At 38.2% G+C, this 13,756-nt stretch overlaps 1 protein-coding gene across 3 annotated transcripts in view; it reads left to right on the forward strand.

Annotated features, from left to right (window-relative positions):
• Positions 1–7,637: 7,637 nt before the first annotated feature.
• Positions 7,638–13,756, forward strand: part of tmcc1a (transmembrane and coiled-coil domain family 1a) — a 37,357-nt gene continuing 31,238 nt past the window's right edge. The window contains exons 1-3 of one of the 3 annotated variants that reach the window (XM_058784997.1): positions 7,638–7,725; positions 9,187–9,638; positions 10,920–11,086. In XM_058784997.1, the coding sequence (XP_058640980.1) occupies positions 10,925–11,086 (162 nt within the window). In that variant the 5' untranslated portion in view covers positions 7,638–7,725; positions 9,187–9,638; positions 10,920–10,924. Of the gene's footprint in view, positions 7,726–9,186; positions 9,639–10,919; positions 11,087–13,756 lie in introns of those variants that run through there. The other 2 variants (XM_058784998.1, XR_009272505.1) reach the window with 2 other exon arrangements.

Genomic DNA, 13,756 nt, shown 5'->3' on the forward strand with positions numbered 1-13,756 from the left:
GTTGGAAAATTTCTTGAACAAATATATAAACATGAGCAAACAATTTAGAAACATCAGTCTGTGTGTGTGTGTGGGCTTGTGAGTCACTTTCACAGAGTGTCAGATGTCTTATAAACTGTTCCATTATGAGGCAATCACAGATTTGGATGTCGACTGTTAATTGCAGATTTTAGAGAGGAAGAGCTGAAATAAGACGTAGAATTGTCTAGGGTAAGCATCGACTCTCTTTGTGTGTGCTACAATTAGACTGTGAAGTGACAGACATTGTATAAGCTTCTGAGAGGCACTCAATTACGTTTCAAAAGCATGTGTGGATGCTTGACTGGGATTTCAGCCTGGTATGAAGACACTGAAGGGCTGAGTTACATAAACACAGCGCAACGGCTGGATACATGTGAGTCCTGATATGTGTGTGTGTGTGTGTGTGTGTGGTGAAGAGTGGACGAGGTGAGGAGAGTGTGCGGCAGAAGGCTTGGTTCTCCAGTGATGTGCGGTGTACGCGGCCTGCTGCTCCCTGGGTCCCCAGGCTTGCCTGAGCAGGCGGCCCAATCAAAGCCTCCCATGTGTGGGGATCGATGGCGTTCCACACCCCTCATCCTCACCCCCACCAGCCTCTCCTCCATTAAAGCCAAGTAGGCGGCAAGGAAACTGTAATTGGAGAGAGCCACAGGGAGCATGTGTGTGTGTGTGTGTGTGTGTGTGTGTAGACTCAATAAGATAGAGAGCCATCCGTAAACACTAATGTTTTCCATTATGTGTTTGCTGTTGCAGAGAAAGACAGCCTGTTGTATCCATGTGTTTGCGTTTAGATGCTCATGGATATGTGTATAATAAATTCTTGAGACAGGCTACAGAAGTGAAAAATGGAATGGAAGTTTGTGTAACAAGGAATTATTTGAGATTACATAAGTGGGCACTGCACAGAAATACAGGTGAACATCTACATTGCTTCTTTTTGTTCACAAAATTCATGTTGCTTATCATTTGAATTGGTTTAACACAGATATAAAAATAATGTTTACTCTTATGGATAAATGAATGGAGAACACAAGATAATTTTGTATCATATTTCTAACAACTAATAGGATGTACTTAAATGAAATGAGTTATCTAAAATCTATGTGTGATGCTCTTTGTATAATGTGTTTGCTCGTGTTTGTAAATGTATTTGTTTGTCCAAGCAGTAGTAGCCAGCCAGTTTTTGTTGATCTCTCTCTCTCTCTCTCTTTCTTTCTATCCCTCCGTGTTTGCAGTGACATCTGTTTGAGTGTTTCTTTTCAGGCTTTTTAGGTTCAATAGTGGAGAGTGACGCAGTTGTTTACTTGCTTTTAATGGACAGGTATGATACGTTCAGCTAAATTTTAACACAAACTAAGTGAAAGAACGAAAAACATGAGCCTGTTTACAGCTGAGCGAAAAAAGAAAAAAGAACACACGCAAAAATACAAATGTAGCACAGTTCTATTGAAGCATAGAGGTATAAAAGAGAAGAAAAAGATGGAGCAAAAAGGAAACTTAACTGTTTACAGGAGGTAGGCAATTAAGGTCACGGTTATAATAACTCAGGACAGTAAAGAGACCTTTCTCCTGACTCAGAAGAAAGATGCCCAGGGTTCCTTATCACCTGCATGAACATGCCACAAACCTGCATCCAGGGGCAAGAGGACTGCATTTGTGGCCAGGGTAATAAACGGCAATGTCTATAATGTAAGACACATAAGACAAGACAAGACAAGAAGGACAGTTGATCATTCTCGCAAAGGCAAACCATGTGTAACAACGCCTTCACGAGTTCACTGAGAGCGAGAGGATCAGGAAAATAATCTGGGTAATATTTTCAGCGATTAACAACATAAATTCTGCTCTGCACCTCACACAAACCTACTGTATTCCGCCAGAGAGGACTGCGGCTGCAACGCATCGTCATTTGGATTACTTTTGGTAGTGCTTTTGACATTTTTGCAATAAATAAATGATTGTAATTGTATTTACCTGTCTGTCATGTTTTTCTTATACTGTACAGAAATATCTATGTTTAGGTTTAGATGTAGGAGTGGGATTAGCGACTATAAAAACATTTTTAATGCTATATTGTTACTAAAATGGTTATTTTCCTGCATGTTTCGGTCAATTGCGTTTGATATCCTTTTATATTCGCTTTAAAATGGGTAGGTTTAGGTTGGGGGTAGGGTAAGGGGTCTAAAATCTAAATTGCTTATTATAAAATGATAAAAATGCATATTCGCTGTAAAATGGGTAGGTTAAGGGGTCTAAAATCTAAATTGCTTATTAATAAAATTATAAAAATGCATATTCGCTGTGTAGGTTTAGGTTTGGGGGTAGGTTAAGGGGTCTAAAAGTCTAAATCGCTTATAGATAAAATGATAAAAATGCATTGATTCCAATATCTTAATGATATAAAAGATACGTAAATATTTGTCATTTATGCATTTAGCAGACGCTTTTATCCAAAGCGACTTACATTGCATTCAAGTTACAGTTTTTACATTTTATCAGCTCTTGCTTTCCTGGGAATCGAACCCATGATCTTGGCGTTGCTAGCGCCATGCTCTACTATTTGAGCTACAGGAAAGTTTGTATGTTTTTTACATCTAGGAGGGAGACCCCTGACAATAAAGCTTTCGAAGTGGCCATACTCCTAGTAGAATGGGCTCTTATCAAGAGAGGGGAGGGCTTATTGTGCACTTTATAGGCTACAGAAATCACTTCCATGACCCATTTACTAAAGGTCTACTTAGAAGCTGGAGAGCCCTTCTTGGGAGACCCAAAGCATATCAATAACTGGTCTGACTTCTGCCATCTAGAGGTTCACTGAACATAAATCTCAAGGTCCCTCAATGGGCATGGTAAGTCCAGTGTCTCTTGGTCCACCAATGCATAAAGAGTATGATGGAAGGCCTATAGAATCATAGAACGATTCTGTGGTATTCTGAAGGTACCTTATGAGCATAGCCCGGTCTAGGGTTTAGAAATGCTTTGACGCTAACCGGGGTAAACCTTACGCAGGAGGAGGCAACAGACAGGCCCTGCAAATGTCCTACTCTTTTTAAAGAAGTGATAGCCAGCAAGAATGCCATCTTGAAGGGAAAAAAATTCTCTGAAAAAGAGTGTAGAAGTTCGAAGGGTGCCAGGGAGAGACCCTCTAAAACTACAGCAAGATCCCAGGCCGAGACTCCAGTATGAGCAATAGGCCTTATCCTTTGAGTACCACAAAGGAAACAGGTTTACGAAACAGGTGCCATCTTCTGGCGAGACGCGGGAATTCATTCGGCGCGTGACTCTCATCGGTTGTACACTCGTTTTTGCAGTGCATTGTGAGATTGTATGAGTGCACTCGAGAATGTCCACTATGGTTTCGGACACCACTAAAAATGACTGTCCCCTCAAATAGTGCCCTATCTGAGGGTATAAGGGGCGATTTTGGATACAGCCCTAGTTTGTCAGTCGTTGTTAGATGTACCCCATGTGTGTGTTTCCTGGTTCCTGCTCCTTGTGTTTTTCCCTATCTTGGATTATCTTTATCATTAAAACCTGCTGCATGTGGATCCTCTGCCTTCTGTGCCTCCTTTGCTACAGAACAACTGACCACACATGGATCCAGCAGAAGAGACTCCGGTGGCTACGGAGCTTGGCTCACCAATGTCTCCATCATGTCCAGTGATAATGCTTGCCACTCCTGTGCTCTCAGTACTTTCCTGTTCTGTGGTTCCTGCATATGAGCTAGTTCACAACATGGCCGCCATTCCTGAGTCTCGTCACAAGATTTCTGCCACACCAGAGCCTCTCCACGTAATGGCTGCCATTCCAGAGTCTCATGTGGCGGACAGACCTCTCATATCTGTGTGAGCTGCCGGCATCCCAAGAGCCTCAGCACTGGTCGCCATTCTGTGTGTTTGGTCCACTAATCAAACGGTCTGCGTCATTGGCTGTACTGTGGCTGCTATGGTTGTTTCCAGCAAGGACCTAGCTCTCACTGTGAGGATCAGAAGGCTATTATGGTGGCTAAGCCCCCCCTTATTTTTGGCTCCATTCTGGCCAGCTTGAGTGTGGTTCTCAGATCTAGTGTTTCTCCTGGAGGAGAGGAGTGCAGGGGTTGACCTATCACCCTCGCCCAGAGAACTGTAAACTTTGGGCCTGGCCAAATATTAGCTCACAGATTCTGGTCTCTCAATTCAGGTTGTTGACATGATTTTGAATTCCTGAGTTCCCTCCACAAAGAAACTGTATGCTCTTTGATTTGTGGTGTGAACAACAGCACTTGAACCCAGTTAATTTGCTGGAATATGTGGTTGTTATTTTCACTAACTGTGTACCTATTGATGGAGCTTCTATGGAGAGGCACCTGGTGTCTCAAATTTACATGTTGCCAGCTGGCTTAGGCCTATCTGCAGGCCACAAGTTCCTTCTTAGGACGTTTCTGTGGTCCTGAAAGGTTTATCAGAGGCTTCAGCCTCAGAGAAGTTACTGATTCTTAAAGTGGCACTTCAATTAGCATTGACTTTGCTTGAAAGAGTAGGAGATCTTCGGGCCTTGTCTGTAGCTTCATCCTGCTTAGATTTTGCTCCTGGGATGATCAAAGCTAAAGATCAGACTACATTCTGTAGTTGTCTTCTGTAAACAGCCAGCTGGTCATCCTGCAAACCTCCTGTCTTTCCTCAGTGTGGCAGCATTGGTACTGATGTGCCTATAGCATCAACACCATAATGCAGTGTCAAATTCTATTCAAAAGGGTAACCCCCCCACCAAGAAGGCATGTCTTTGCACCTAAATAACATCAATTAAAAGTCCAACTGAGGAGGGCGGGTGGGAGCTTAGGTTGGGAGGTGGAACAGGGGATAACCATTTGGACTAGGGAGGAAAAGAAGGTGGTAGTAACCAGGGCGGAGCAGGTGGAAGAAGCCATGGCAGAACCCCCAAAAAGAAGGGCTAGGATGTAGGCCCACAGCAGAATCGAGGGAGGGAGGAGCAATGAGGAACTCTTGGCAGGATGATGAACTAGGGAGCCGACAGACCGAAATGGAGACTCAGGGACTGGAGGGACCACCGAAGGTCCTGGAGAGCAGGACACTCCACACTTAGAATACCAATTACACAATGAAAAGAGGTAGTAGATCTCAAAAAGGTGGAAGACTATTCAAATCAAAAGGTGGACAAGAAAGGAAAAAAGGAAATTGCATATGTTTAGTGAATATAAGGATCCACATGGGATCAGAAACTGTTTTAAATATGAAGGACAATTAAAATAAACACATTTAAAAAGAAACAGAAACCAGTGATATTGCCTTCTAGGTTTAGGTTGCAAACCAATAAATCAATCTATATAACAATGGTGAGTTCAATATGGACACCTTAAGACAAATGTACATGAACTATAAACAACATTGAGAGGCTTAAGATAATTTTAAATTTACTTTTATAAACAATGTCATCATAATAAACAAGGCAAGGCAAGTTTATATATATATATATATAGCATATTTAATTCACAATGGGCGGCATAATAGCTTAAAGTTCCCCTTGTTTTGTGTGAACCCTTGGTATTTCTAACTGATAACAATCCTAAATGTAACTGGAAGCCAGTGTAAGGACCTGAGGACTGGTGTGATATGCTCAGATTTTCTGGTTCTAGTCAGAATCCTGGCTGCAGTGTTCTGGATGAGCTGCAGCTGTCTAATGGTCTTCTTTGGAAGGCCGGTGAGGAGACCATTACAATAATCCACCCTACTGATGATAAAGGCATGAACAAGTTTCTCCAAGTCTTGACTGGAAAAAAAAAACGTCTAATTCTTGCAGTGTTTTTGAGATGATAGTATGCTGATTTAGTTACTGCTTTGATATGAAGACTGAAACTAAGGTCTGTCTCCAGAATCACACCAAGATTTTTGACTTGGTTTTTAGTTGATTGACCCCTAGAGTCAAGGTATGCATTCACCTTAAGAATTTCATCTTTGTTTCCAAATGCAATGAATTTCATCAATGCATTGGCAGAGGGAGTCAATGGGGCTGTAGTCATTTGGAGATAAGGCTAGGTAAATCTAGGGTATCATCAGCATAGCTGTGATAGGCAACTTGTTTCTTTCTCATTATTTGACTTAGTGGGAGAATATACAGGCCAAACAAGAGTGGTGTAAGAATTGAGCCTTGTGGGACTCCGCATTAGGTAATATTAACTGAGAAATAATTATTTTTGGTAATTGAAATGTAAAGCAATTAATAGAACAGTAGAGTGAACTCAGACAAACATATGCTCTTTTAACAATATAATCAAAATTAAGCTTAAAGGAAAGTTCAGGGTTAATCCATAGTCTGAGATATTTAAATGAATCAACTTTATCAAGAAGTGAACCATCATCAAAGGTAATATGCAAATCAAAAGGATATAAGCGACAATGCAACAAGAATTTGTATGAAACCAGTTTTGAACTAGCTTAAAGTAGTCTGTAAAGAATTCTGGATTTGTAACGTATCAAAGTTAGTAGTGTCACAGTAAGATTTACAGCACAATTTGAACATATTACAGGTAAATCAGTAATAAATATAGAAAAATAATATAGGCCCCAGGGTAGAACCTTGTGGAACACCCTTTTCAGCAATTAAATAGTCGGACTGATAGCCCTGAAAACAACACACTGACATCTATAATGAACAAAAGCATTAAACGAAAGAGGAGAATTTTTAGTTAAACCCACAGAATAAAGTGTATAGACAAAGACGCAGTGATCAACCATATCAAAAGCCTCAGAACGAACAATGAAAATTGCACCTGTGGCTTGGCCTTTTTCATAGCATGAAGACACATCTTTAGTGAATTTTAGAAGAGCAGTGGTAATAGAAAAGTTAGGTCTGAAAGCAGGCTGGAATGGGGATATTGAATGAATTAATATACTGTGATAATACTGTATGATAAAAATAAGTTTAAAAATTACAATAGAACTGATAATAGAAATTGGGAAATAGCTATTCACATCAGATGATTCACCACGGTTGAAAAGAGGTGTAACTCTTACACATTTCCATATAAGGGGAATTGAACAGGTAGAAAGAGATAGGTTAAATAAATCTGCAAGGGAATGCATTAAAACACGTGCAGGAGATTTAACAAATTTAGCTTCCAGACCGTCTGGAGAGATAGATATACTATATATAGATATGATCTACTTAGGCTAACAATGCTTTTGGGAAACAGCCCAAAATTAAAATCAAAACTTACAAGGTGAAAATCATCTTGGCAACTGAACTAGAGCTGGGCAAACTAAAAACTAAAATCATGTGCACATAGTGCCATCTAGTGTCCAGAAGCGTCAGTTCAGGCTGGAGTCGTATTACAGGTAGGTTGCAACAAAAGCACTCTTTGTACTTGAAACTAATTTACACAGTTTAGGGACTTTGCTTTTCACAAAGGTCAAAACTATAATCCTAAGAAGAAATAGCAATGGACTGAACTGAAAGAAAGCATATTCATGTAGATTATACATTTGTAGTATCTCTCTCTCTCTCTCTCTTTCTCTCTCTCTCTCTCACACACACACACATACAGACACACACACAAATGTATTATTGTCACTGGCCCACAGTCTCAGTGGGTTGACTATTGGTTAGTGTCAGTCAGATCACCAGTGTGACGCGTCTCCACCCTCAGTTTACTTCAAATGTTCACGCAGCCGTCATTGCACAAGAGAGAGGGAATGGCATTATTTACTGTATGTGAGTAACTTCTTGTGTCTTTCTTCTTCAGTATAATTGCTTTTATGGAAAATTAACAATGAATAATCATCATTACCTATTAGATTTTATTTTGGGCACTGCATTAGAAGTGTCACAATTTAAGTTTGGAATTGAATATGTAGGAATAATTGATGATGGGCTCTTGAATTACTCGAAAATAGTGCACAAATAATGAGTTGGTAATGCAGGTGTGCATTATTTTCGAATAATTCAAGGGAGTCAATTATTCTGTCTGACTTTATATTAGGTGGCCTTAACTACTATGTCATTTGATACGATATATTGTGTACATACATGTTTTCACATTGCACTTATATTTAAAAATAAAACCTGCATGTAATTACATCTGTAATTAATTTCTGTAATTACATTTATAATTATCCTGTTGACACATCCCTTACACCTTAACCCACCCTTAAACCTACCCAGACCACCAAACCTAAACCCCATACCCCAACTAGCAACAACAGTGTTTTGCAATACAATATCAACATAATAAGTACAGTTACAGTAATCTTAATATAAAGTGGGACCAATTATTCTGCTTATACTATGGTTACAACACCTCAAATATTGTGAGAGAGAGAGCAGGAGAAAGAGAGTATGTGCTTTCCGTACATAATAAAATGTAATTTTGTGGCAGAAAATGTAATGTTATCCGATTGTTTACTATATTTATTTGCTTGGTTGCTGTCATTGTTGGTTTTGGTTCTTTTGCTGTTTTAGGCTGCAAGGACTTTTGAAATAACTGAAACTGATTGGCAAAGTGATATGGACATGTAACGCAGTTTAGACCTGCCTGGAAATACTTTAACCATGCGTTTCCCTGAAAATAATTGCATGCCTCAGCCAATCAGATTCAAGCATTCAACAGACCCGTAGTATTAAAGCTAATACCATGCAAGTAGAGTGGTCTGGCAGAAATATGTTTTGTGTTAAGTATCAATATTTTATTATTATTATTTTTTTTTTTTCATTTTAAACCACCTTTATTTGTTTTACCTGAAGTAGCTTCAGCTGTTACATCAAATCAATTAAACTTTAAAAAATCCGTTAGAATAATTTATCTGTATATTTTTTATACTTATCCATCAGTTACCTATTTGTCAATACAGAAATAACAATGCAATGTTATCATCAAATAGTTTATAAGTGATTATAAGATTATTCTATTTTTTTTAACCAAATCTACATTATCTATAGATAGACCTTCTGCACATTTGTAGAGCGTTTATTTATTTAATGTGGTCACACCCAGTCATTCTTTATCAGTATTTTTATAACATCAAATGTCGCTAAACCTATTAAACATCACAAAATTATACAGGGGCCAAAAATCAAACAAATAATAATAACAAAAAAACAAAAAAAAACTTAAAAATCTCAATAAAAGGATGCAATTGGTAGTTGTTTACAAAATGAATTTCTATCATTATACAGGCCACTCAGTGTGTAGATAGATGCACAGCCACATGGAAAGACAGTCTTACAGAAGAAGAGCACGTGTAGGACAATCCATAACTGCAGTACCACCCTCCTCTCCTCTCCAGAATGCACTGGATCTCTGCCCACAGAGGTGCTGTCACACTGCGCCCATTGATGTGATTCAGCTCCACACAATGCCACTCTCACACAGCAGTGAATGGCTGATGCAATGCTCTGTGTGTGGGTTAACTTTGGCCTACACTGACGGGACCGAGGGTTTCAGGAGATAGAAAATATCATTAGCTTAGTATAAAAAACGTACTCTAAAATAACAAACAAACAGAAATTGTGCATTGCAAGATCTACTGTGTAAGTCTGAATGTGTTCTGAAGTTTTCTGCTTCACTTCTGTCTCTTTCTCAAAGTTTACCAGCACCTTAAAATGACCTCTTCTATGTCGGACTGATGGTAAGTTCATTTTTCTCTCCTGCTCCATTTACTGTGAAATATAATCCCAATATATTGATTTTTTTTATCATATGTTTTATGTTGCATTGTACCACATCAGTTAAGAAACATATTTTAAGGAGTTTGTCTTTTGTCTGACACATATATAAGACAAGAGATCCCTCACTAATTTAAAACATTTACTACTACTAAACTAAACTAATCTACTTGTACATCTGCTTCTACGCTCAACTTAGTACGGCTCAGACGTATCCGGTAACAGCACTCAGGCCTGCAAACCTAATGAAAATGCAGATTATTTCTACTTTTAAGGGCCTAATTCAAACAGGGTACTTTTCAGCATTAACATGAATTATCTAAAATAAACAACTGATATATATATATATATATATATATATATAAGTATATAAATAATAATTATTATTATTATTTTTTTTTTATAAATGTGAATATCAACTAAAAACAACATAAAATGTGATTGTTCTGGTCTTCTCATTAACATTGCTCTTAATTTACTGATCATAAACAACCAGGGTTGTGTTTTTTCAAAAGCATCATTAGCTAACTATGGTCGTTAGCTCCACTGAACTCTATTGGTAACGACGGAACTTGCGACCATCATTGCTTTTGGGAAACGCACCCCAGACTGATACAGTGCAAATGCTGATGTGTCAGTGATAATGGCATTAAATTAATGTTAAAGTCAAACTGTTTCAATATCACCCACCCCTTTTAATGTTGAAACTATGCTGATCTCATTAATCCGAGAGATGTTGAAATCAATGGCAATGATAATGATAATCTCGGTTGTGTTTGACACTGCTTTGTAACATTAATCGAGTTACCTTACTACTGATTTATTGATTTCTATTTTGATCTATTGCTCTCTGTTACATTTTCATGCAGACACTCATTTTAAGTGGTGTTTAGGGAACCAGAGCAAACTGAAAACATACATCACCAGAAACTATGTGCCACACTTTTTAAAAATGGAAATACATTAAAAAAATCTCAGTGCATGCAGTTCATTCATTGTACATTCCCTTAGTAGACTAAACTGAGAACAAACCGCAAACTTTCTTTAATGATCAGTTCTCTTTTACTTGTCTATATTTTGACCCACGCGTCTAGTAACTGAATGCCAGACATCTTGTAGTGTCTGTGGTTCAGTCTCAATGGTTTATAACTCCTGATAAGAGCAGTGCATCACAACGCTTACACTGAATTAAAAAGTCACCCAGAATGCAGCAGCGGGCATGAATGTGTGTGTGACCCCTGCAGCTATCATGAGGAGAGGAGGCGGTCTGCAGGAGCGCCAGCTGACAGCAGAAGGGCCAGAAGTGCTTTCTAAAGGAAAACCACACAGTATCGGCACACACACACCTGTGGTGGCAGAGACGCTGCTCATCATCTCGTCAGTCCTGCAGACCACCGAGCACACACAACGCGTGAGTAACCTCTGTGTGTGTGTGTGTCCCTTATGATTTAACCTGATACTATAACTTTAAGACTGCATCTAAAAGACATCTTCTATGATTTGGCATTCTCTATGGTGTGTTTTGACATCTGCATATCTGTATAGTTCACATTGTCATAAGAAAGGGCAAACTGAATATTGATTAGGTGTTTATCAAAGTCTGTTAAGTCATGATGGCTCACCTGTCCATACATATTATATTATTACGTACATATTATTGCATATTAAATCTTGGCAAAACTCTAAGCAACTATTTTCTATCCAGGCCATAAACAGCAACAGCAGGAATGCTGAAGATCACATTAATGTTCTCAATAGAGACATTTCTTTTTAACAATAAACCAACCTGCAATGTGCTTAGAAAATATTAAGTGATAGTGATTTAGTTTTCTTTCTTATAAAGCATCCCATTACATTTACAATTTTACTTTTTAGTGCATGAGTGAACTGTCCAAAACAAACAATTTCAGACCGTTTTACCAGTGAGATCAATAGATTCCCCGCGCTCAGGCGCCAAGACCTATGCTCAAAAATGACAAAGATTGGTCTACATTAAAAATATTTGTATTTAAATTAAAGCAGGAGATAAAAATCAACAGATGTTTCAGCTATCTGCCTCCTTCAGTAACAATTCTTTGTTTTTCAATGATTATATAGAAAACGACAAACATCGGGTGATCATAATCAATCCACATACTCCAGTTAAACATCTGAAACAAATTACTGGAACAATAAACATCAGGCAAACATGTTTATGATCTAGAAATAAACGTAAAGAGATTTACAAAAATGAAATACATTTTCAAATAGTTGGAATGAACTAATGGAGTTTAATAAAAATTTTGTAAATAAATAAATACATACATACATACATTTACAATGTCACAAAAACAGTTTGTGACTCTCTTCCTGTACATTTGTGGATATTGATCTATAAGCTATGCACACAAAAAATAGGTAGACTCCACCCACTGTCTACACAAGCCAATCAGACAACAGCTGTGATGAGATGACCAATCGCAGCAGTCACGTTTTGTTTTAGGACAGACTCATTTTGCACCCCTGGCCTTGAAAAGAACTGCATTCTGTGGGAACTCATTCGTTCAGCTTGATCTGATCTGATCTGATCTGAAGTGCTGTTTGTGTGGTTCAAGCAGCCTGTTTAAGGCTTCTTTATGTTTTCATAAAGATCAGCGAATCATTTATTTGTGTATCATAATCTATTCATTTTGAATTAGGAAAGAATTCTAAGCCCATATAGGTTTCAGTTTAGTTTAGTTTATTTGCCATTCTGTAAGTGTTGGCACATGAGAACATATGCTTCCCAGAATTCCTGTTTAATAGCTGAATTCCCGGTGAAGAACTAGACCATAATCCTGGAGAGAGACAGAGAATCAGGAATCCTGATCATTGTGTCTGAGCACCTCTTTCTGAGGAAAATCAAATCTGGGCTCTTATTAAAGCAAGTATAAAGAGTTCTGTGTTCTGTTTTTTAGACAAGTTGCTGCTACATTAGCACACGGTGGTCTGGATCATTACGTGATGAAACTCAAATGATTCTGGCAGATGTAGTCTTAATTTGCTACATTCTTAGGAACTTGTATTTAATTAATATGAGCCGTATCATTTATTAGAAGATCAAACTCAATGTTTTTTTGTGAGCTGAGATCTGGTAACTGATACCAACTGGATGTTAAAGGGTCACTTTACTGTGTGAGTCCTGCACAGGTGTTTTCTCTCCTGAAGTGCATGAGGCAGATCTCTAGTCGACAGTCAGTGTGGCGCACTGTAAACACAGTGGATTCAGAGGAGAACTGCATGGGTTTATAGGGCCTTTAGTTTATGTTTGGACAGTATGTGTTTTTGATTAACTGTGCTGTGGGTATATGATTTGTCTATATGTTTTCATCCATGAGGCGACCTGCTCCGAGATAAATCAGCTTTTACTGGGCTACCGACGTGTCTTTATCTTATGTTAGTGCATGTGATTTTAAACATACTTTTACAAAAACAGGAACGTTTGAAGCAGAATAGATTGTGTTTAGGAGTGTGAATGTATATACTTAGCTATACTTTGGGGACAAATTTGTCCCCAGATGTAAATCTGACAAACCCTGTTTATATATTAAACCTTATAGTGTATATATATAAATAATAATAGAAAGAAAGAAAATAACGGTGTATATTTACACTGTGCACACAGCCCATCTACCCACCATCATCTGATTCAACTTAACAAAATAACAAAAGAAATGAATCTGCTCACCGGTAGAGTAACATGGAGAATGAGGATAGTGGACTTGGTTTTGATGCAACTGAAGTGAATTTGAATATGCATTTTTCTCATCCCATTCCCATCTTAAATCAGCTCAGGGAGACATTTATTTTAAATTAAAATGAAGAAAATATTCAATAAGTGGGAATAAATTCTTGATGGGTATATAATAGTACTATTGAAATATTTAACAGGTATTTAATAAGCCAATAATTGAAATTGGATGAGTTGTGCTTGCGTTGATCAGACCGGCTGCTACATCGATCGTGTTGTTCCTGCACTCAATACCGTCCCTCCCTTCCTGTATCTCAGGTTTTGACTATAGTAGCTATAAAAACAAAAGATGTCTGTGGTAAGCATGTGTGT

Source organism: Onychostoma macrolepis, chromosome 08 (assembly GCF_012432095.1).
Source record: "Onychostoma macrolepis isolate SWU-2019 chromosome 08, ASM1243209v1, whole genome shotgun sequence".
Taxonomy (NCBI): domain Eukaryota; kingdom Metazoa; phylum Chordata; class Actinopteri; order Cypriniformes; family Cyprinidae; genus Onychostoma; species Onychostoma macrolepis.